Below are 26,296 nucleotides of genomic sequence, written 5' to 3'. Positions count from 1 at the left end.
ACGCACTCCACCCAACATAACGCAGCGCCAAAGGGAGAAAACAAAAATGCAGGCCAAGGGAAAAATCACAAGGCAGATCCAACCAACAATAAGATGAAAAATACGTTGGAGGAAGGAGATTGCACGCCGCACACCCGCACGCCAAGTACACCCACTCGCCATACACCGTACTACTGACCGACAGGAGCAAAGGAAACGTTGGCAGCTGGAAACAAAAAGTGGCCGCAGGCGGTTGGAAGTGGCAGGCTGGTTTTAAAGCTATAAAAGCAGATTAAAGAATTAATTTGAGACCAATGGACACAAATAAGAACAAGGCAGATTGGCAAAAACGGTTACAGCCATTAGAAGACAAGTTGCAGGGAGGGCGAAAAGCTTCAGAATCGAGTGCAGACATAGGGAAACGAGTTTTGCCATCTGGTGTGCGTATTGCAGGCAGCCTCGGGATGAGCAGTAGTCAGAAAAGCAAGAAGCATCGTCCAAAACCCCTGGCAACAAAGGACAAGGATGAAGTAACAATAGATAATATTGTGTTCGAAGGTTTGAATGGAATAGACTGTAGGAACTGGTGGGTGAAGACACCTCATGATGACCTGATAAAGAAAAGCCTTCGCCAAGCACAGGTACACTGGGCTGTCCAGATGCCAGTTTTCTGTATAAAGGACTTTGAGGTGTTTTTGCGTGCCATGATTGGCAGCTATGATAGACACCGTCACCAGTCTGTCTTTGATTATCAACACCAGCGGATAACTATTTCATTCACGGTAGGCGAGTTCACTAGGGTGTTTGGCATACCGGGGGTGAAAGGGAAAAAAATAGACACTTCACAGAAAATATATCTAGAAAATCATGCCACATTACTGTAGTTGATGTTGCACGATAACCTCACCCAGGGAGAAAAAGATAGCCTCAAAAGTGCAGGCAAGAGTCGGGGGGTGAAGAAAACATTTTTTGCCAAGGGAGTATGGCGATGTCTGTTGTCCGTGGTGAAGAGCCACCTCACAAGTGCCAGTCGCACATCTGCCATAGCTATCGCACAGATAGTGTTGATGAATGGGTTGCACAATGGGGTGGTATATGATTGGGCATCACTATTGGCAGATAGAATGGACGAGTTCATGACCCTGCAGTACAAAAAAATTTACATGCCCCATCACGCCATTGGGTTATTTCTAGATGCAGTCTGCACGCAGATCACCCCAGGCTCACAGCCATTGGAGCCGCAAGGGCATGTTGCACCAGACCAGTCACCCATATTCTATTGGTCGCACTTGGACGTCTTAGCACATGGCGCAGAGGCATGTTTGGACACAAAAAGAAAGAAGACCGGCATGTTTGATACAGAGTCCGACACAGAAGAGTCCGATGCAGAGGATGCAGATAGCGGCAGGGAAGAATCCGCAGACACCTCCCAGGTGAGCGGAGGGAGCTTCCGGTTGGCAGGAAGAAGAAGCGACTAGTTGCCTGAAGAGGAGGTAGTGGAATCGGCCGGTACAGAAGGGTCTGTTTTAGCATCGCAAGTTCAGGTCCACTTTACACCAGCACGCTTACCGAAGACTTGTCAGTTGGCGGTGCCGCGGTCATTTGGGACAGTGAGCGTAGTCACCACGGTGCCAATTCCTAGCTTTGGGCAGCCTCGGGTGACGATAGCGATGACACCACCACAGGTGGAGACCTTGGTGAGTGCAGAGGCTTCCATGGTGCACGATGTGCTGGATGTGCCAGGATAGGATGTACCAGGTTTGCCAAGCTATATGCAAGAGGCAATGATGGAAGCATGCGCTCTCCATGATGACCTCAGTGCCTAGTTGAGCCGTTACCAGCTTACACCTGTGGCCTCGATGGGAGAGGCCGCTCTATCTCCAGGCAGGACCATGCATTCCTTGGATATCACTGATCTAGAGGAAGGGAGTTCTCCGAGTAGTAGGGCACTTCAGAGGGTTGCGTCACCCCCTGTGGTTGTAGTAACGAGTCCATACAAAGAGGAGGGGGTGCCTGTGGGAGTACAACAGGGTATAGGAGAGTTGGAGCAGTTCATTGGCGAGATGACTCTGAGAGCATAGCGGCTTGTGTCATCTGCCACACTCCAGGCGGATGCTGCCATGGTTGAGCGCATTGAGGGGCTATTGACCTTTGCCCGCACCGGATGCAGAGAGGAGTTTGAGAGGTGTTTTGAGTGTGCCGGGTGGCCGGAGACGGAGAACCAGGCGATGCTGGAGGCTTGGAGCCTCACTGAGGGGGTTGGCGAGGCCTGGATGTAGTCGTTGTTGCGAGAGGTGGAGCAGACCTTTCGCGAAGGTTATCTTGAGCTTTGGGGGACACAACGAATGGCAACGACAGTTAAGGTTTTGTGCATAGCAGCAGTGACAGCTCGGGAGGAGCTGACTATCAAGTTTCGGGAGCTGGAGGCTAGCATGGCACGAACCCAGACAACGATGGACACTTTAGTAGTAGAGAAGTCTGCCTTGCTGATACAGTTGGAAGAGGAAAGGGCATCTAGAGAACTGTTGGAGACTCGATTGGTCAGTGCACTGGAGAGTGTGGACAAGAAGGATAAGGAGGTGTTGGAGGCAGCCTATATGGTAAAGACTGCCATGGAGTGGCAGATGGTGGCGGAAAGGGATCTAAAGAGAAGGACGGAGCAAGTGTATGAGCTTTGTGGGTGCTTGGCGTCCACCACTACACCACCACCACCACCGACGCCTTCTTCATCAAGGATGCCCTCTGCACCCCCTTAGTTTTTTTATTTTGGGTTCTGTAATCCCCATGTATTCTCCATTTTGTTAAAGTCTCCTGGAGATGACTTTTCTTTTGGGGGGGATGATGTTGGCGGCAATATTGTACACGAAAATAAAACTAGTTAATTAAGTTGTGATTGTCTTGGTTAGTTGGCAACCGAGGGGTGGCAATTGCGGTGCGACGGTTGGCGCTCGCACCCCCTCGGTATCTTTATATACTTCCGAATGTAACTTGTGATGGACGATTAGGAATGGAATAACATCTCTTATATTTTATCTGATATCTATGGCATTATTATTTTGCATTACGTGTTTTATCTGTATGTTTTAATTTATCCACCCGAGGGGGCAAACAGTGATGGCAATGCAACAACTAGCAATGTGGCAATTGGCAATGTGGCAACAGTTGATGTTAGGGTAACCAATATTGATGTTGATTGCCTCCTCAATCTCAATCTTAGGAAAAGATTGAGTATTGAAGGCTAGTGACACCTCCTTTGTTGGCATCGTGATAGATGTAGATGATGATAGCTCTATCCACTCATAATCTTTTGTGCTATCTCCCCCATCACCGAACACATTTTTTGTTTTCCATTTCTTTCTTGGTCATTGCCTTGTCTTAACTCCCGATGCCTGCACATCCAATGTGGTCCAATAGAATGGTATTGACCACCTAGGGTCAATTTGGGACACTAGCTAAATTTTTCTCCACTTGTCACTAGGAACCTGTTAATGAAGGGCATCTAAGAATAACACAATGGCATGTTGCGTCATGTAAAATGCCTTATGTCTCTATGATAAAAAATCTTGCATTCTTTCTAAAAATAGACATCCCCAATTATATACTTTACCAATTCTCAACCCAATCATGAAGTCGATCATCCAAATGGTGTAATGTCACCTATTTAATCATAGTTAATCTTATTTCAATATAACTTAGGTTAGTTAAAATAAGAAACTGGCTCAAAAATAATCGAATGTGTGTCATTCCATAATCTATTGATTTGATTAGTTGATAAGTAAATTGTTCATTAATTAATTTAGGATGATAAACTTAACCAATTATGACCTTTAACCCTTGGATTACTCCAGTCTAAAAGGTCATTCTCTTCCTTTTAGACTAATAACTATACTATGTATTTATTTCATTAAAAAATTCATTAATAAATATTAATCAATTAATAATAATTTCAGATTATAATAAATAACTGAATATTAATTAATTAATTAATAATATGAATAAATATTAATCAATTAATAATAGTTTCAGATATTAATAAATAAATGAATATTAATTAATTAATAACAATTGTTACATTTATTTCATATTGGAATTAAACATATTAAATTAATAAATAAATATTCATTAATTAATAATTTAATTGCTACATTTAGGTTATATTCATTGATAAACGAAAAAATACGATGATCAAGGACGGGGCATGACAGTCCTCCCCTCTCAAATTTTGCTTGTCCTCAAGCAAATCAGTTAAATTGACTCTTGGGGGTTTAATTGTCTCTCATTATTCTTTAAGGGGGTTAACAAGTTTTCTCTCATGCCTGTCCTCATTATTTCTTATTTCTTAATGTTAAGATCTTATGATGACACACATCTATGACCTCAAATACAATTCTCCTGAATAAAGATGTCTATAGTAATCATAAACACTCATGGAGTAGACAAACACATTAGATATGAATGAAACATGGAGCATGCACGTAAAAGCACAAGCATACACACAAGATATCTGCATATATGAGGAAGGCACTTATGTTAAACACACATGTTGTAGGCACGTTAGACAGGAAGCAATCACACAAGCCAGAAAGCATATATGATAAAGGCACTTTGAGAATGCACATGGAGTAGACACTCTGAAACACATCAGCCATGGAGTATATATGCTTAAGATAAGAAGCATTTGAGGAAGGCATACATAAAATTCATGTTGAAAACATATCAATCATGATGTGAGGCGTATTCAAGATATAAGGCACACGCTAGGAAGGTGTGTATGACACAGTCATGCTGAAAACATGACAAACGTGGAGCAATCACATAATTATACAATACAAGCATACATGTACACGTATAAAACATACAATGGAGCAACATATTGAAGACACATAATTATCCACAAATTATGAAGTGCATATACATTTAAGAGAAACATACATAAGGCACATTAATAAACTTGAAGCATGAAGTATACACTTAAGACAATGAGTACGCACGTAAAACATAAAGTATACACATAGGATATAGAGAATAAGCATGAATATACTTAATGCAAGAAGCATTCGTGTGAAAACACGTGAAGTATAAATTATACATGTAAGACACATAAAAATGAGCAAAGCATTAGGAATATACATAGGCACTTATACACATGTAGAACATGAAACATATACATTGCAAGACATGAATATAGGAGAGATAAAAGGATGCAAATGTCGAAGTTTCAAAACCTCCCAAAATCCTGAAATCCGCACTAAGGGGGAGGAATTACATGAGTTTCTAAGAGTTTGCAGAATGGGTGAAATCCCGAAATTTGCCAGCATTGGACAAAATACAAGAAGTGAAAACTTGCAAAAGCTCTCCAAGTGCCGAAATTGGCAAAATGGGTCAAAACCCCGAAAATGGCATTATAAGATGCGAAAAATAAAAGTTTCCAAAGACTCCGAAAATGCCGAAAAACGCATACAAAGGGGTAAGTGAAAAGTTTTTTAAAGTTTGCAAATGGTTCGAAAACCCTGAAAATCGCATTCTAAGAGAAAAGCGCGATTTTTTTAAAGTTTGAAAAATGCATCAAAATGCCGAAAATCGTGATTTGGAGGATAAACGTAAAAGATAAAAGTTTGAAAAGTGCATCAAAATGCCGAAATTTGCACGATGAGGTAAAAATACGAAAAAGTTAAAAGAATTTTCAAAAACCTCCACATCCTCGAAGTTCGCATTGTGGAAGTAAAATGTAAAAAGTAAAAGAAAGAACTTGCAAAGTGCACTAAAATGCCGAAATTGGCGAAATGGGTCAAAACCCCGAAAATGGCGCTATAAGGTAAAAGTCCGAAGTTTGCAAAAACCTCATAAGTGCCAAAAATCGCGTTGTTAAGGATAGATGAAAAGTGCGAAGTTTTCAAAGTGCACTAAAGTGCCGAAATTTGCAAAGTGGGTCAAAACCCCAAAAATGGCACTATAAGGTAAAACTCCGAAAGTTTTCAAAGCATCTATAAATCCCGAAAATCGCAAATGGAGGGAGAAGTGTAAAGTGCGAAAATTATATGTTTGCAAACCATATCATAATCCTGAAATCGCGCCATACAGAAAAATCGCATTTGAGAGACCCTCCAGAGATCACGCGAAGTTTATGCAGTCTGCAAGAGGCGTTGAATCGCCGAAGTTTCATGCCATAAGGCGGAATCGCAAAGTTTGAAGTTTTGAAAACGCCATATGGCCCCCCCATTCTCCGAAATCACCAAGGTAAAAATCACGTTTAAACTAAGTTACCAAGGTTAAAATCGCCCAGGTAGATCGCGCAGCAAGGTATTTTGGAAACCCTCCCCATTCTCCGAAAATTGCCAGAAAGGGCATGAAAGATAAAAGTTAAAAGTTTGCAAAGCATTTCAAAGTGCCGAAGTTTTCAAAACGTCCAGGTTCAACGCTATAGAAGAAAACGCAGAAGTTAGAATCATTAAGGTAAAATCGCCATTCCAACCTAGGTAATAAATTGCTAAACCTAAGTCTTCAAAAATGCACTTCTCTCTCCAAATCTTAGGCGCGAAAAATCTAGAAAAAGGAGTTAACCATTGAAATTTCAAAATTGCAGAACTCTCCCATTCAAAATTTGCAAGTTGTGCGGATTCATGCCATTCGTTTCGCCAGGTAAGTTTGCTTTGTCCCTCTTAAAATTGTTTAAAATATGCAAAATCATACAGATATGTATGCAAAGTGAATTAAATTAAATAAGTCTTAAAACCACATTTCTTCCCATTTATAAGACGTCAGGCAGCGCAATTGAAATCAGAGTCTGTTCCTAGGAATTAGCCAGAAACGCATTTTCAGACTTAGGGCAAATTTTAAAGCATTGTCCATTTTGAAAATTGATCCTGAAATGCCTAGTGTAAATTCAGCAGTTAAAATCGTCCGAGTCTTTGAACCGCAGCCAAATAAGTAAATTTGTCATTAAAAAGCTTCATAAATATTCATGTCTAAATCAATCAAGCTTTTTAGCTAGGGTGTCATGCTGTTCTTTAAGTTTAGTTTTCGAGTCAATCCTTGTATGCTGGTGTATCCCTTTATCTAACCCACTTCGTTTTCTTTATATCGCCTCGTAATCCACGTCCGACTGTGCAGGATAAATGCCTAAATCGGTGGTAGAATCATCGAAGACACCTGCTGCAGCCGAGACATCACGAGCGTCCAAGTCAGATATCCCTCACAAAGTCGAAAAGATGAAGTATCAGTATCAGAGAGGGGGACTGAGGGAATCAAAAGTTCAGAGTGTCTGGGAAAATGTAGGTGATACTGACCTGGGGCATATTGATATTCAAGATTTCAGAAACCGAGTTTTCTCCCCTAATGCCTATGGCAGGCCTAGGCGGATGATGGAAAGTGGCATTGCCCAGGCAGCAGGATTTCCCCCGGCAGTGCAAAACTATGAGCTAGTAGTAGAGGCTGCCCGACATTACCAACCAAACTCCAGATTGGTGCTCCTTGAGAATATGGTCCTCGCTAACTTCAATCTTGAAGCCATTGGCGACGCATTTGACATTCCCTTCCCGAACAACCCCATAGCAACGACTATAGATGAAGTGCAAGTGGTGTATGATATAAACCCTACCAAATGCAGAACACTGATAAATGAAGAGTGGTACAAGGAGAGAAGACCTCCAAGCGTCAGGATTGGAAAAAAGACCCCTAGAAGCGACTTTCACAATGAGCATGGGGACATGGTCACATTGCTCAGCAGGATTATGGGACTTCCCCAATCCAACTACTTTGAGGAATGGATGTTCTACTTTACAGAACAGGTCTTCGCTAGGAAATCCAAGTTTGACTGGGCCCAGATCATAAGAGACAACATCCACACCCAATTGATCGAACTTGAGGCAAAGAAGTACTTCACTATGACATCCTATTTAGTCTACATGTTCGCCAGAAACCAGCCACTGCCAGGTTTAATCATGAAGGGTGAAATTGGGAATAGGCCTGATCAGGTGAAGGTATATGATTGTTATCCACAGCTGCACTATCAAGACATAGCTCAAAGGGAAAATAATAGCCCTACCTATGCAGTTGCTCAGTATGAGCGCGTCAATGATGCCTTCACAATGTGCCTGGTCAGGCTGATGTAGGGAGGACTACACATAAGGCTCTCAGAGCAAGATACTATTCTAGTACAGAGGTATGGGGCTTGGTTCATCCAGTTCCCAAGGTTCTCCTACATCCGGATAGTTGGCTTTGAGGGTGCAACTTTCTGACTTCCATGATACCCAACTGACAAGATAGTTCTCCTAGAAGTCGCAAGGCAATCACGTCCGGCGAACAGTTTACTCAGAGACAGGAAGCATTCTGGATTCGCCTTCCCTATGATTATAGGTAACCTTGATGTCCATCTAAAGAACCTGGCCCAGGCAAAGGAATCCTTTGCAGAACTAGCCTCCTATGGCCTACAAGAGCATTTTCCAAGGAAACGCTTTGATCACGACAATCTGGCAAAGAGAGCCTATGGTAGGCAATACAGAGCAAAGGAATCAGTTGAAGATTATTGGAAGAACTACTCTGATGACTATGAGGTCCAACGACGCGAATATTCAAGGCTGAGTGTGCAGCAAATGCAACTCTATGAATATTGTCAGGTCCCAAATCAACTAACAAGTTCAGGAATTTGAGGCAGTAAGACATCTTTTGCCAGGCATCGATTGGTCGCAAGATCCAATCACTGATTTCGAGGCGGTTATGGCAGCCCCAGGGAGATATACTGACCAGTGGTTGCACCAGCAAATTGAGCGACTGATTCATGAGGGAGTCCAATTCACCTACCACTTGATGGGTAACCTTGATTCTCAGTCCTCCGAAGATGAGGGAACATCCAGTGCACCAAAGGAAGAGGTTGAAAAGCCTGAGAAAAGGAAGAAGGCTAAGGCCAGCAGAGGAACTCGGACATCTAAAAGAACAAGAAGGGAAACGATCCCTATTAGGAGACCAGAGGTCACTTCATCATCAAAGGACCCCAGTTCGTTTGATGATGTAGTTGAACTAGAATATATACTTGCTCCGCCTTCCCAGAGTGATGTTGACGCATTTGGAGCTGATGATCCTCTTGCACCCGACATGCTAGATGTCGAGCTAAGAGCCATTGAATGAGTCAAACCTGATAATCAAGTGGAGGAAGGAGAGATTCCATCCATTCAGGGGCCAGAGATGCATGAACCCACCCAGCAAAGCCGCCATAAATTGCAGCTCCATAATACTACCAAGGATGACTCCACTATTGAAGGAGAGCAAAGGACAGATGATACCCGCGAGCCTGAAAAGACTGAAGAACAACCATCACATGAAATTACTAGACAGTTGTTCAGTGAAGTGGGAGAGAATTCGGCTGTGAGCAAGGAACTTGACACTTCCTCCACTCCTCCTGTAACGGAACAGCTGCAAATATGCGATGAGCTGGCTGAAAACATTAAAGAACAGAGTGCTAATTTAACCATGGCATCAACCCAGACTGTACCTGAAGAATGGTTAATTGCTTGAGCTCAATGCAAGGCCGCCACCAAGCCACCCATCGATTTGGAGGACATCTTCTCACGCATAGACCAAGCCAAGGCCAAGGGGAAGAAAAAGCCTCAAGCATATTCCAGGATAACCAAAGATGAGCAAAGGAACCGTACCCTTCATATCGCCACCCCGCCTATAGATAAACCAGCATATCAAATTACATTGGTTGATTATAGCATCATGACCGTCCCCATCGGGCGGGCCACTAAGAAGCAGGAAAGGGAGGAATTCAAGGATTCTGTACAAAACGTGCTCAGACAACTCAAAGAGATAACAACTGAAAAGGACATGTATCGAGCTCGTGCTGAACAGGTCGAGGGATACATTGATCAACTCCTGAGACCATTACATAATGCTTCTGAATCCCATGTTCCCCCTACAGCATTGGCACAAAGGACCACCATAGAATTTGAAGGAGTATGAGATACTGCCAAGGCCATCAAGGAATGGATGCGAGGCATTAAAGAAAGAGGAGAGAAAATCTTCAAGGATCTGCGCGAAATGGCCCTCCATAGGGAAGCCATTATTATCAAAATGTGTAAGCTGAAGAAAGAATGCTATAACACTCATGAGATGATTGCCAAGGCATTGCCCCTAATTAGGGCTCTATTTTGGACCTGCTCTCAGAACCCTGCTGCTGATACTATCTTAAATCCCTATAGTGTCAATACTTTCAAAGAATGGTATTGGACCCTCAGCATGAAGGACAACATTAGGGATAATATCAATAAGATGCATGATAAGTGCGATGACACTATCAAATGTAAAGGATCTTGGTGAAAGAATCCTCAAATCCATGGTTCCCGGTTGGAAAAATTGTATGGAGGATAGTGAGGTGCAACCGCAGTGGGAGGATAGGCCTAATCCCAGGGTCACTTACTCCCTAGAGGATCTAGATTTTGCTGCTTGGCTGCAAGCAGACATATCATGTTTTGAAAATCACAAGTCATACTGGAGAGAGGAGCTAGAGAATTTGGATAGCCTCCTACAGGGTATCCATTACAAAATGTTCAATCCACCTATGCTGCCGATGACTGAATTATTCAAGTTATGCCTGAGATTCCAGGACAAAGTTCAGGTAGAGCGTGCAGCCGATCAGGATATCTGCGGAGAGTACCTACATGATGAGTTTGAGTTCATCGCCGAGGAATCTAAAGCTGGAAAAGAAAAAGTGCTTTCCTAAAGTGCTTTCTTTTTTGTCTCAAATCTTGAAAAGTGCACTTTTTGGCCAAAGGGTCATATTTGACTCCCAAGTCAACTTAAAACTTAAAACTTTGTGTATGTGCACTTTTTGAATTATTTTGGATAAGTTTTAATTACCTTTTTAGGTAGTTATTACTTCCTTTGGGGTAGTTGCTGATATTTACCCTCCATTTATGGGTATGGGTACCTTTTGTAAGGATGAATCTAGGCCACTTGTTTAGATTAAATCTTGGCGATTCATCTGTTTTTGGAAGCCTATTTAAAGGGGGCTGGTTTTCCCTCATTTTGTAAGAAGTTCATGGATTGTTGCTGAAGCTCTGGCGAAATTTATAGGATTTAATGCATAGTTAAGACTGTTTCAATTTCATTGTGAGTGCATGGTCTCCTTCACCAATTTGAATTATTCTGTTATGTTTCTTTCATTTCTCTATAGCATTTTCTAGATAAACATCTGATAGAATACTTCTTGTTCATACCATTAGGGACTGATTGATTGTCATTCCTTCTGCATGGTTAATTTGAACCATCTCATGTGCTTAGTTCGGTTATTGAATACTCATTTAATGAATGTTAAAGTTCTGAAGTTGTGTTTAATAGCATGAAAACTCTATTTTCCTTGAAGATCGCACTAGATTCATACAAATATTGTGCTTAAATGGCTGATAGTGTTTAATCTAGTTATTTGGAGCATAGTTTTAAAAATCGTGGACTCGACACGGACTCACCATGGACTCGCGAGTCCTGGCGAGTCCATCTGAAAGACTCGCGAGTCTTTTGCAAGGACTCGCGCAAGTCTTTTGCATGGACTCGCGAGTCTTTTGCAAGGACTCGCGCAAGTCTTTTGCAAGGACTCGCGCAAGTCTTTTGCATGGACTCACGAGTCTTTCAGATGGACTCGCTAGGACCCAGAAAAAAGTCATGGAAGCTTTAAAATTGAGTTTTTTAAAATTTTTTTTGCCTTCATTTGGCATAACTGAGGGAGTGAAAAATAAAAGAAAAATAACACCCGACGTCATTATAAAATAATAAAAGTATTTTTGGCCTCGCGGGGCGCTGCCCCTCGACCCCGCCCTGTATCGCGACAGGGAGCGTGCAAGGGGCGTTGCCCCTTGACCCCAACTTGGGGGCGCTGCCCCCAAACCCCTGTCAAAAAATATAGGGGGAAACTGCGCCGATGGAAGTAGGGAAAATTTAACCTCCGAGTCTGATTAGGCTCCATATAACAACATAATTAGCATTGAAGAAATCTTGGTATTATACATTTTAGAGTTGAAAGTTTGAAACTATGAGTATGTGACATGTGTAATGTTTCAATTATGGCTCTTATGTTCTCTAAATGCATTAATTTCTTTATGTTTTTTTGTAAAACTACGGTTTTTTTTTTTGCCGAGTCTTTCATGAGTCTTTCACAAGTCCGAGTCCGAGTCCAAATTTTTGGTTTGCCGAGTCCGAGATTTTCAACTATGATTTGGAGGTGTCTGTTTGCTTTTCTTGAATATGCTATCTTAGTTAGTTAGACTTTCTGTATCTCTTTTCCCTGTCCCTCTTTTTCCCCTTTTTTACTAAGAAGAATCCACAGTCTTGTTGAATTAATATCAATCCAATTGAAACCAATCGATAATGAAACTATTAGAATTTTAGGGAACTCATCCAGCAATTATCCATATCACCGTAAGTCCCCTTTGTGTTTCCAGCAAAACACATCAAACCACTGAGTAATCCCACAATCAAGACCTGACAATCGAAACCTTGAGGTCATCCCCTTTGATCAAACGAAAAATAGCTTTAGGGATTTCCTTATCTCAAGAGAGGATAGGATACTCAGCGAGTACATTCTATTGTGCATTGGCCGGATGAAGTCGCAAGTTCAGCAATTTTAGACACGTCAACAAAATTGGCGCTAGAGGGAGGGCATAATGCAGTATGGTATTACTGCATGAATTCCCGTTCGATCTGCCCCTTGAACAGCCTAGTCAAGGACCGAATCAATCATATATTGCAGATCAGTTACGAGCACTTGCTTGGAAATCAGAAATAAATTATCCTCATTCCAGACAAGTAAGTCACACTATTACTCAAGAAGAAGAAAAGGGTTTGCAAATAGAGACTGTGATCAGGGAAAATCTAGATAGACAAAGGATCGTTGCCCTTCACAAGCAAGTTCTTAAAGAGGTCCGACAGTTCTCCTTCCAGTCCGATAATATGGTAAGCGATGGGTTTGCCCATTAATCCTCCTCAACCAGGAAGAGACCCTAAACCAATGATACAACCAAATTTGAGCTTCAACGACGAACAAGAGAACCTCATCACAGAGTTATATAGCTTGGCCTGGTCCTTAAAAAAGAATTATCCCGATTGGTCTCGAATGCATTTTATCCTTGAGGAAGAATAGGAGATTGCTGATCGCATCGACGCACAAAATTAGAGAGATCAGGAAGAAGGTAATCTAGCTCCTGCTCCTGCTCCCGCACTGCATCAACAGAATAGACATTAGAAATAACTCACACTGGAACGAATTGGATCTTTGTCTCCGGAGAGATTCAAAAAAGTCCTAAGGTCTAGCCCGGAGTGGGAAAGATTTATTGGATTTCACCTCTACAGGCGTAAAAGCTATCGCCGGGTTGTAGACCCCAGTGAGCCCAGTTCTTTAGCCCAACAGTTTGTTGTCCCAGCAAACATAGTTTTCACGACCCCAGCTGTTGCAACTCCAGTTCCCCTTGTAGTTCCATTAAATCAGCCACAGATGGCGCACAATCCACCTACTCCAAATGGTGCAACTTGGTTGGTGGACAATCCGTCACCAATAATTTTTGCAGTTTACCATGATATGCCCAAGAGCCGGACAGGTTCTGTTCTATTTTTCACGTAAATGATCCAAACAAAATAGCGGAAGAGCATATTAAAATATTTGAAGATGTGTTACACAATAGACAGATTGAGTATGCAGATGTTGCATGTAGACTCTTCCCTTATTCATTGGGGGAGGATGCATTTTATTGGTTCATCCATTTGCCAGTATCTTCTATCGGCTATTGGGAGAAGTTGAAGACAACTTTTACGGGAAAGTATGGTATTCCTATAACCCCCACAGAGCTATACAAATAGTTCGTAGAAGTCAAAAGACAAGGACATGAGCCAATCAGTTCCTTCAACAATAGATTCCACAAAGCCTTTACCCGATTGCAAGACCCATATGTGGTAAGTGATGCTTTAGCAAGAGAGATTTACTATTCAGCTCTAGACTATTTGACAGCCATGTTTGTCCGACAGTCACAACCAGCACCGACCATGCTAACTGAAGCCTATGCTAAGGCCATGGAGATCAGTAAAGGACTAGGCCAAAACATTGTAGGACCATTGATGCAATTAGGACCTCCCGCTACGCCTAACCAAATTCAAGAAATCAGTCAGGCTTTGGCTCACCAAATGCCTATCATGAACCCGATCCCACAATTAGCATATCAGCCCTAGCAACCTACAAATTAGTTGGTGATCCACCCACGACCGCCTATATCTCAAATCCCTCCTAAACAACCCGTATATCTGCAAAATACTGCAGTATCGTCTAGAACTCAAGAGGAGAAGGATGAGATGCAGGAATTGACCAAGCAAATGAAGAAGCTTTCTTCTGAAGTCACTTATCTGCGAAATCAGAATAACCAATTGCAGAATAGTCAGAGAAATTAGCAGCAATGTCAGCACCAAAATCAGTATCAGAACCAAGGATATCAAAGGCCTACAAGGACATGGAACACCCGTCCTAACAACGGAGGAGTCCCTACTCCGCTAGATAACCCACCGACGTCAGAAAACAGGCCAACGGATAGGGTATTTTTGGCAGAGGCAGCTCTATCTAATTGGTGCAAGTTACATAATACTAACCAACACTCAGAGTTGCAATGTGATGAGTTTCAGGTGGTAGCTAATATATTCCAGTGGGAGGTTAAGAACACAATGCCTCAACCAATGCTTCCTCCCACCGGGTTTGAGTTAGTCCCATCACCAAGGTATGATACAGCGCTTGTCTTAGAGACCTATATTCCCCCATTTTTCTTCCCTAATCAGGATGAAAATGAGGTTGCAGACCCAAACCAGCCCGCTGATGTGAATGCATTTCAGCAGTACCAACGCGACAACCGAGGGTATTACAACAATAATAACCAGAACAACAATAGTGGCCCTTACACTACTTCCACACCTCCAAAAGATATTCAAGTTCCTCCATATCAAAATGCCAATAACAACCCAAGTTATCCTAAGGCACCGCAGCAGTATGCGAGCCAAAGTCGGCCGCAAAAGACACAAGCTCCTCCCAAGGTGCCTATTTTTCAAAGTCAGCCGACTGCTGCCACAAATCAAGGCCCAAGTGTTAAACCATTTAGCAATACAAAAATTACTAGACTAGGCCAATTGGTAGCAGATGAATTCAGGAAGATCAAGATTAGTCTGTCCCTTGCTGAGTTGATGAAAGTTTCCGAGGTCAGAGATATGGTCTTGGGCAGCCTTAAGGAGCCCTCACCTGTTCAGTCCAAAGGAACCGATGAGAACTCCGGACAAAGAGTGCCACCAGAGCAACCCTAGAAGATCAGCAATGAAGTAAGAGGACCAACAAAGCCTAGGGGTGCAACAGTGAGTTATGCTGCACAACTTGAACTCTCAAATGATCAGCCCATGGAGATTGGTTTTGGAGTGCGTGCATGAGGAAGAGCTTAGGATATCTCAATCATGAATAATGACACACTCCCATCTGAACCTACTATTAATTTGTTCACTGAGAAGCTAGAACCCCCACCTTTCCTATTAACTCTCATAATCTTTGGTAAGAACTTGCATAATTGTCTCATAGATTCAGGGCCCTCAGCTAATGTTATGCCTCTATCTGTATGCGCTGCTCTAGGCCTAACCCCACTAAGACTAACCGAAAAGTTACTCAACTAGATAAGTCTGAAGTAACCGTGGTGGGCAAGTTGAATAATATCCACATGCAGTTGACAATGGATCTGCGTATCCGGATGTATATTGACATCCAGGTAGTGGACATCCCCGGAGCATATGGCATGTTGCTAAGCCGAGATTGGACCCGCATCCTTAACGGCTGGCTGCATTCCAGTTTCACCCATATGTGGCTGCCATGGAGGGGTGTAGCGAATCAAATACGGATTGAGTCCGAACCTAGGCTCAAATTGATGATTACGGAATATAACCAGGCCAATGAGACCCTGTTTCTAGAATCATATTTGGGCACTTACAGGGCTGACATGGGCTCAACAAACGAAGTTTTGTTGGTACAATGCTCAAATCCAGTTTAGAATTTGGAAGGAATTATTGAAAATTATGATAAGATGATGCCATCCCAAGAAGAAAATGAGTTGTTCGACAGTTTTAAAAACTTTTTCTGCAAGTACGCAGGGCAAATGCAGCATCTAGACCCCTAGGATTCTATTAAGGACTTTTACCCAACTGGTGCAGAGTTCACCATGCTGCCCATTCAGAAATGACATGTTCATTATGCAGAATAGCATTAAATCAAGTATGGAAGAGACATTCAGAGGTGTTGGAAGCCCATACTCTTAGGCAAGAAGATATCGCTTCCCCCGAGATTCCTGAAAAGAGGCCCCCTGAGCAAGAAAAGAATGAAATGATGAGCCCAACAATTGCAACCAGTAAGGTTATCAGCCTAAATCAGACTTGGACATTAAAGTTTGATGGTTCAAAATCCAAGCGAGGAGCTGGACCAGGGGTAGAACTTATAAGTCCTACTGGTGAAACCTATTTGGCCTCCTACCGACTACAATTTCACTGTACTAACAACATAGCAGAGTATGAATCTTTGATTCATGGTTTGCTGCTAGCCTTCAAGAAGGGAGCTCAGATCCTACAATGTTTCGAAGATTTAGAGGTGGTAGTCTGGCAAGTTTGAAAACAATACACATGCCATGATAAGAGACTCAGCATCTATCGCAACTGGGTGTGGGATATAATCGAGAGTTTTGATGCTTTCAACATCAAGGCCATCTTCTGATCACAGAATCAGGTTGCTGATTCATTGGCACAGGCCACAAGTTTGCTGGAGCCCCTGTCTATGCAAAGTTTGAAAAAATTCACAGTGGAGTTGACATCAGTCCCATCCATTTTGGACAATGTCACTAATTTTCAGGTGTTTGATGATGATAGGCACATCATTGACTTCATCACAAGCTCTGATGTGTTTGCAACACAGATTATTGATGAAGAAGAACCTCAGGAAGCCGAGATCGACATCGAAGAAGTCTTGAATCTTAAGACAAACACCATTCCCAGAGGTATGGTGCAGCTTGAAAGGATCTTCGACTGGGACCAGCTCAAACCCTGCAAGGAAGGTACTTCTAGAGGAGGCACCTGCAATAAGATCAACATTGGCACACAAGAAAATTAGAAGAATGTGCTGATTGGCAAAGTATGTACATCTCAGGAAAGAGACGGAATTCTCAAGAACATGAGAGAATTCCCAGATATCATCGCTTGGGGGTATGAGAATCTTAAGACTTATGATACTTCAGTAATAACAAGCCCAACTCAAAACCTTTCAGACAAAGACAACGGCCAGTTAATGCCCTCCTCGAGCCTTTGATCTATCAAGAAGTAAAAAAGTTACTGGCTGCTCGCATTATCTTTCCAGTACGACATTCTACCTGGGTCGCCAACTTAGTTCCCGTAAGGAAAAAGAGCGGTGAAATCAGATTGTGTGTCGACTTCCGCAACTTGAATAGAGCATCAGAGAAGGATAACTACCCGCTACCTTCACTTGATGAAGTCCTGTAGATGGTCAATGGATCCCAGATGATGTCTTTTCTAGACAGATATTCCGGGTACAACCAGGTAATGGTCGAGTATGAAGATCGGCTAAAGACCGCATTCACCACCAAGTGGGGAGTGTTTGCTTATAGAAGGATGCCTTTTGGTTTGATCAACGCAGGGGCCACATTTCAGCATGCCATGGACATCGCCTTTAAGGACCTTGTAGGCCAGTGCATCATTATCTATATGGATGACTTAACGGTTTTCTCCAAGCAAAGAGAAGAACATGTGAATGATCTGCGAAAAGTTTTTCAGCGCTGTTGCCAGTTCAGGATATCTCTAAATCCCAAGAAGTGTATGTTTGGCATGAGCGAAGGTAAGCTTCTTGGTCATGTTATTTAAGGTAAGCTTCTTGGCCGACTGATTCTACAACTTCACCAACAATTCCTTGAGCCTACGATTGTAAGCTTGTACATTCTCATATTTCCCTATTTGGTATTATAGATCTCTACCACGATCTTTTTGTCATCCCACAATAGTTTAAACTCTACCTCAATAGCTTTCTTCAGTGCATCTTGTGAGGTTGTAGATTTTTCGTTAAGTTTCGTGAACCAATCTATGGCTATACCTCGTAGCGTCGCTAGAAACATTCTTAGCCAATAGTCTTTGTTTTTTTGACCACTCGCTATCCATATGGTTCACACATCTTGCAATATCTCACATGTTCTTTAGAACCATTCCTCATGAACTTCACTAAAAATGGCATCTTGAAGGACCTCTTTCATGAGAGCTTCCCTCCTCACATATTCCCTTAACGAGATATCCCAAGAGTTTACCAAGTCCTAAGTTGGTCTTCTCATTCTTCATTGACTTGTACTAGTTTGTCAACAAGCTATCCCATTAGATTGCCATGATTCCCATCCATATGTTATATTATGCCAAAGTTGGAATCAGCAATAGCACCAAATGTTTACTTGCATATTCTACTTGATAGATTTACAAAGTAAACAAAAGTAATAGAATAATAGAACCTAATAACATATTAATTGCAAACATATTCCAGAAAGATATAGCTTTATTCTCATTCATCAGATATGCAATGTGTATAGGATATCATATGAGCAGTCCTTGACTACATGTACAATATGAAATATATAGGCAGGACAACGTTGGTTGAGAATGCCAGCTCTCGATAACTGTCAATTAACCAACAAGTGTCAAGGACAAAAACTTAATTACATTTATTTTATTTAATTACTTGTTGACTACAAGAAGCTTGTTTTAAACATTTCAATATTGTATAAGCTTTCCCACTGAGTAAGTGGAAGTTCCCATAGCCTTTCCCGTTGAATAAGAGGACTTGCCCCTTCGCTCACCACTGGATAAGTGGAAGATGCTTATTTTAATTTCATGTATTGTAAATGCACTCTATTGAATAAGTGGTATTGTTTGGCTTGTTGCCTAGTGCTTTCATTTTAGTTGCTATATTTCAATTTAATTGTAATCTTGAACATCGTATGCTCTGACCTTACCCGTTTTGAGATATAGATGAACATAAAGTAGGCGGGAAGTTGATTATATCTCATTTCCAATTGAAATATTTTCAAAAAAAATAAGGGTGTATGCTATAAGGGGGATGTTGGGGCATGGGAACTCAATTTATAGGCTTGAAAGCATTTCCTTAAATTGACAAGGGAATGGGGTGGATATTAATTAAACAAGCTAAAAGGAGCAGATATTTTTTAAAGTAAATAATTTTTAATGACAATCCTACCTCCTTTAGCTTTTTAGAATATTTAGTTTTTTCCCTAAAGTGTATTGTTTCCATTTTTTTGTACCAAATAGATTAGATTGTCCAATTCTTTAAAAAATGAGACATCCCTTCAAGTTCCCAAGTCCCCGGGATGATGTTGGGGATGGTTTCCAAATTCCAGTGGATGCATCCCCATGGAAATTTATGTTAGTTGAGAGATTTTTTTAATGAATGTGTTAAGGTGCTAGAAAATTCTTAACCCTAACAACTGATTGATAAAGCTTGCACCAATCATCATTTTCCTTTATTGATATGAGACAATACAAGCTAGTGACCAAGGGAGGCAATATGAATGATGAGGAAAGTGTTAGACATAAGAAAGTTATTTCAAATTGTCAAAGTGAAGGTTAAATCTAATTTCTTCCGTCCAAGGTATTAGTGCAATCAAAGAAGTAAGAATCATGCTTGATAAAAATGAAAGATAGGTAGTTTTCCATTTGTATTGGATCTGAAAATATTTTTGAATGCCTCATGTATATCATAAATAAATGTTAACTCCAGTCTATGATCAAAGACTAGTTGACACATAAATCATAGGTTGTCTTATTATAAATGATATGTCATTAAATGAAGGCTCATTATTTTCCATTTGTAATATAGTTGACATAATTTATGAATGGTCATTTTTGTTAAGAAAACCTCAAGCTCAGTTTCCCAATCAAAGAAGTAAAAATTACAACAAAAAAATGGAGAAAATGTTTTCTTCATTTGCCAGAACTCAATAATTTTGAATGCCTTGTTTAGGCTAGTAAGAAAACCTCAAGCTCAATATTTGATTGGTGGGCAGTTGACACATATGTTAGAAGCCATCTCCTTAACTTCATGTTGTATCAAAAAGATAAGATTTATCAATGTTAAGTTAAATAAACTTCCATTCATATGAAAGTTGAGATGTTTGTAACACACCACATCCTTGATCTTGTCAATACATCATTGGCATACATCCCTTATATCTTAAAAAACACCTTGGGTATTTCTTCCTTCGTGTAACATCAACATACTTGTTATTTACCTAGCATTCAGATCTCAGTTTTTTTCATTCCCTAGCTATTATATTGCTAAAGAGAAGTTGATTCCTAAATTGAAGAAAAATTATCTACAGCTAACTAATATGATCTTGTTACATTGTGCATATCAAAGAAGCCTCTCTTATGCTTCTTTGTATTTCCACTTTATTTATTTATAGTCATAGAAAACATGTGCAGAATAACTTAAAGCATCGAATTGTGTGTTATAGATGACTTGACATTATTACATTGTACATATGAAAGAAGCCTCTCTTATGCTTCTACGTGTTTCCACTTTATTTAATTGTAGTCATGGAAAACATGTGCAGAATAATTAATGCATCAAATTGTGTGTTATAGATGGTTTGAAATTTCACAGAACTTGAATTTCTTTTGGTCAATTATATAAGATTATAGTACTCAACTCAAATTTGGAGAACTAGTTCCATTCTATTCTTTTTTATTAACAAGTTCTTTTTAAAGGTATTTTGTTAGTTATAATTAAAAGAATTCTCCTCTCAATTTGTATATACATCACTTGTCATTTATGGTTCTGATAAATTCTTTTAGCAATTAGGTGGTCCATGATGCATCCTGACTCTTAATTAGAATATCTTGTGACTGATTGATTTTATGGTATTCAATAAGCAATAATGTTTATATGCAAAGCTTCAAGGGCCAGAAATGATACATATTTGATGTGTCTCACGAATGATCTTATTTGTCTATATTTACTTTTTGTCAGGGACTTGAGCTTTAATAATTTTACAGGAGAGTTTCTTACTTCACTTCAAAATTTGAGCTCTTTGAATTTCTTGTGAGTAAATTTCCTTAAAAAATATATATATATATTTAGTTCAATCATAAATATATTAATAGGTATGTGCATTCCAAAATTATCTTACTAGTCTCATTATAGTAGTTAATTATATGGACATGTTTGAACACAACTCATATTGCACCAATTGCAGATTTCTTGGGAATAATAATCTATCTGGGATGCTTCCTTCACAAATGAGTTCAAATCTTACATATTTGTAAGATCTCTCTCTCTCTCTCTCAAAACACAAAAATATGTGCATGGATACTCTGCAAACTCATAAGTTAGTTCACTGCACAAATACATGACATTTTTGTAAATTAGTGCATGTAATATGCATGCATGTTCTCATTGACTAACTGATGTACATGTCTCAAGATGCTTACACTTAAGAAAAATTAGCATGCATTGGAATGCCCCTACCACAAGAAGATCTATAATGGCATTTTGGGAAAAGTAGCATATGCACATGTGTAATGTTGAATCTTCATTGGGGGAAAAGCTTGTTGGTCTGATGATTGGCCACTACTTCAATTTCAATTGGAGAATATAATGTTTGCACTCAAAACAATATAAGCTTCAACAATATGGCTAGGTATATCCAAGAAGCTTGACCTAACTATAATAGAATTTAGTTGAAATTAGTCTTTTATAGTGTCCCTGTTATCACATGGATATGCACCCTTACTGAATGCTTCCCTTAGCTATCCATTGATACATAGTTTTTGGCAAAGTCACAGGGTTCGCCGAACTTCTAGCTTTGGGGTTTTAGAATTCGGCGAACCCATAAAAATTTCAAAAAAATCATCAAAAAACGCCTAAAGTTCGGAGGGCTTCCATGTTAGTGTCCCATTTTTCATTTTTTTCGGGCGCTTTTTAGGGTTTCTGACTTTTTTTTTATAAATATGATGAGGAGTTCGTCTAAAAAATATATCAGTTCTCCATGAGTAGGGTTTTCAACATTTTTTATGCTATTCGTGTTTGCACAAAGGTGTGAAACTAGGGCCTAGGCCATCGTATATTCTGTTCATGTTTGTAGAAGTTCATGTTTTCGCCTGCATAGTTTTGTTGTTCGTGCCATATTTTGTTGTGCGTGTTCGCGCCGTGTTCATGCCAATGGAGCTCCCAACCTAGGTCTCCCGACTTGCCCAGGTAGGCCATCATACATCCGCCATTTTTTAATTTCCTTTGCCATTTTTATTTCCTCGCCATTTTTTTTCTTTGTTTTTTTTCTAGAATACATAATTATTAAATTTTGATATATTTTAAAAAACTTATTTATCAGAATAGGTAACAATTAAATTTTTTCAGAATAGCTAACAAGATAAATTTTAGATAATCTTTTATATAAATGTTTTTATATTTTTATGTTTTATTAGATATTAAGATAAATTTTATATTTTATGTTTTATATTTTATAATAATTCATATTTTAAATTTTATGTTTTCTAATTTATATTTTAAATAGATGTTTTATATTTTATATGTTTTATGTTTTACATAAAAAGATAAAACATGATTTAGAAGATATTTTAAGATGTAATAATAAAAATTGATATAATTTTGTTTTATGCTTATTGAAATGTAATTTAATATTACTTTTCCTTTTTAGAGTCAAAAGTAAAAATTTCATATATTTAGTTTTGATGTTTTTTAAATGGAATGTAAATAATTTAAATACTAAATATTGTTTTTCTTTTGAAAAATACAGATTGTAATAAAATGCCTCCTAAAAAATCAGATTCTCTAGTATGGAAATATGTGACATGTGATGGTAATGAACTCTTTTGTAAGGAATGCAAGAAACCTTTCAAAGGAAGTTTAACAAGGGCAAGAGACCACTTACTTGGAATCAGTGTGGGTGTAGGAGGAGGTGTTACTGCATGTCCAAAAGTGACTGCAGAAATGAGAGCTGCTTTAGAAAGAGAACAATCCTCTTCAGTTGTAGGAATGATCAAGACGACACAAAAAAAAACAAAGAATTCAAGAGGATGTGTCCATGTTCACATCTATCTCTTCCTCTTCTTGTTTACCCAAGGTCTCTTCTAGTTTACCCAAGGCCACAGGTGCATCAGTAGGAAGTGGAACATTGAAAAGCTTTTGGAAACCGGTAGAGAAACAACAAGTGGATGATGCATTGGCTGATTTGTTTTATACAAGTGCTATTCCATTCAATGTGGCAAGAAATCCTCATTTCCGAAATGCAATTCAGAAAGTTGCAAAGTTTGGCAAAGGGTACACACCTCCAACTTCAGAGGCTTTTAGAACAAGTCTTTAGAGAGGTCAAAAGATAGAGTAACATAAAAGTTATCTGAGGTCAAAGCTTCTTGGAAAGTAACAGGTTGCACCATATTGAGTGATGGATGGTTAGATATATGTCAAAGGCCATTGATTAATGTTTTAGTAGCTTACCTTGAAGGTGTTGTCTTCTTGAAAGTGAATGACACCATGAACCAGAAGAAAACTTCAAAATATATTTTTTAGATACTAGATGAAGCCATTCTTGAAGGTGGAAAATGTGGTTCAAGTGGTTATTGTTAGTGCAGCGAATTGTGTGGGTGCTGGGAAGATGATTGTAGAGAAGTACCCACAGATATATTGGAGCCCATGTGCAGACCATTGTCTAGATTTTCTGCTTCATGACTTGGCAAAATTCCCATGGATACATGAAGCAATCCATAGAGGGAGAGCAGTTGCAAATTTCATTAGAAACCACTGTCTCACATTGAGTCTATACAGGCAACATGCATTTAGGGAGTTGTTGAGGCCTTGTGACACAAGGTTTGCTTCATTTTATATCACTTTGAAAACAGTGATTGAAGAGAAAGTAGCTTTGAGATTGGTTGCTTGTTCCAATGAGTGGGAAAGTTCAACACTTTCTAAAAGTGCTAAGGGGAAGAACACAGAGCAAATCATTTTGAGTAGCAAGTTTTGGGAAAGTGGAGCAAAAGTTTTAAATATATGTGGACCAATTGTTGATGTTCTTCGTATGGTGGATGGTGACACTCCTTGCCTTGGCATGCTTTATGAAAGCATGGACCGTTGTAAGAAATCTATTCAGCGAGCACTAAATAATGTAGAAGCAAAGTGCATGGAGATTTGGGAGACAGTTGATTCCAGATGGAAGATGATGCACACACCTTTGTATGCAGCAGCATGCTATTTGGAGCCTAAGTTATTTCATATTGATAGACAAGGTGATCTTGAAATCATGCCAGGGTTTTATGAAGCCATTAGTAGGTTTGAACGAGATAGAATAATTGCAAGTCTAATTAGAGACCAATGTTGGAAATACAAGAGAGCAGAAGGGTTGTTTGGAATAGAAGCAGCCCAAGATGATAGGACACAAGATGAGGTACCTGGCTATAGATGGTGGATAAGCTATGGAGCACAAAATCCTGAACTACAATGCTTTGCCATTTGAATATTGAGTCAAGGAGCAAGTTCATCAGTTTGCGAGAGGAACTGGAGTTGTTTTGACCACATCCATTCCAAAAAGAGGAACAAGTTGTTGTCCGGAAAGTTAGGAGATCTTGTCTACATTCAAAGTAATTTAAAATTGTTCATGAATGGATCAGCAAATGACTCCACATCTTCTTCACAACAACAAATTTCAGAAGACATGGTAACTGGAGTTGTCGATGAGCTTGAGGCTGACTTTGTGGATGATGAATTGGGCAGTGATACTGATGATGATGATGCTACAACAACATCTTAGGCATGTGCTCTTGACGACTTGGAACTTTTTTGAAGCTCTATAGTCTTGAATTTTGATTATACCTTTTTGACTAAAAACATCTTCGTAGTCTTGATGACTTGTAGCTTTTTTGAAGTTCTGAAGTCTCGACTTTTGATTGTATCTTTTTGATAAAAAAAACTTGACAATCGTGATATGACATGGTCCTATGGTTTATATTAAGAATGTTGCATCTTTCTATAATGATTTTGAATCTATTCTGTAATCTTAAGTATATTGATAATTTGTTGGATATATTACTAATATTTTAAATTTTTATTTATATAAGGCGAATTTGATGCCGAATTTTTTTTCCAAAATTTTTGCCCTTGCCGAACTTCACCCAAACTCCATAGCTGCCGAACTCAAACTCGAACTCGAACCCTGTGACTTAGGTTTCTGGCATGCCCGGTGGGACAGTTTGGATTGTTTCAATTCCTAACTCTTCCATATATAACTGATATTTGGTGTGTATATCAATGATTTCTGCCTTTGGAAGTAAATATACAACATGCCTCACAACTTTGGAAAGACTATCTACTGGTTTCAAGCAGACGAAAGTTCTGGTATGTAAAAAAATCAGACCTGGTTATTCTTGCCTATATATAAATTTCACGATTTTCCAGCTTACGTGAACACTTCATTATGTCTTTATTTCATGGAGATATGTCCTATCATCCTTCATATCATGAAAATGTTATCCATTTTCCTTCTTTCTTGCCATATCAAGCTGAACAAGCTGCTGCTCTTAGCCAAAATAACTCATTAGCAGAAAGTTATCAGCAAGCTCAATATGTTTACCGCCCACCTACCCCTTCTCAACCTTCTTGGAAACCAATATATGCTCAAAGCCAACCCCAAGAAGGCTATTTTTCTCCAAATCAGCATGCTTGCTTACAAATTCAACCTCAAAATACTGAAAATGTTATGCTAAACTTCACCAAGTAGCTAAATGACATCAAAAGGCAACAAGAGTTTGATCTACAGCAGGAAGAGTTGGCTTGATCTTCAGTAGGAATAGTTGGTAGGAAGAGTTTGATCTACAACAAGAAGAGTTGGTAAGAAGAGTTTGATCTTCATGAGTAAGAGTTGAAGACAGAAAGGAGGAAATATGGGGAGGATATTGCAAGGGAGGTGGCTGCAAAAGAAGGGCAGATGAAGCTTGTTGGTATTAAAATATTGTAATGTTTCTTTAATGTTCATCTTAGTCACTTTAGGAAGTTTTAGTTGTGGCCATTGAACTTTTGACTATGTTCCAACATAATGCTCGTCAAAGAGGCCATTGTTCATGCTTTTCGAGGCACAAAAAACAAGGTAAATTAAAGATTTGATGGGCTGGTAAAAAACAATCAACAATTAAGAGCACAAAACCAAGGCACTGATCCCAATGCATAGAAAACAAAGAGATTTTGAAGCACGAATTTCAA

The 26,296-nt window shown here is 39.7% G+C and overlaps 1 protein-coding gene and 1 long non-coding RNA gene across 2 annotated transcripts in view; one reads left to right on the top strand and one right to left on the bottom strand.

The window, feature by feature from the left end:
* LOC131053391 (probable LRR receptor-like serine/threonine-protein kinase At1g56130) overlaps positions 1 to 26,296 on the top strand; it is a 172,804-nt gene that overhangs the window by 96,221 nt on the left and 50,287 nt on the right. Inside the window, exons 12-13 of the mRNA XM_059214133.1 lie at positions 21,059 to 21,130; positions 21,285 to 21,350. Of these exons, the coding sequence (XP_059070116.1) occupies positions 21,059 to 21,130; positions 21,285 to 21,350 (138 nt within the window). The remainder of the gene's footprint in view (positions 1 to 21,058; positions 21,131 to 21,284; positions 21,351 to 26,296) is intronic.
* Positions 1 to 26,296, bottom strand: part of LOC131859891 (uncharacterized) — a 110,490-nt gene that overhangs the window by 36,073 nt on the left and 48,121 nt on the right. The window lies entirely within an intron of this gene.

The sequence above is a fragment of the Cryptomeria japonica genome, chromosome 11, assembly GCF_030272615.1.
Source record: "Cryptomeria japonica chromosome 11, Sugi_1.0, whole genome shotgun sequence".
Taxonomy (NCBI): Eukaryota; Viridiplantae; Streptophyta; class Pinopsida; order Cupressales; family Cupressaceae; genus Cryptomeria; species Cryptomeria japonica.
This window is presented reverse-complemented; position numbering and strand designations above follow the sequence as displayed.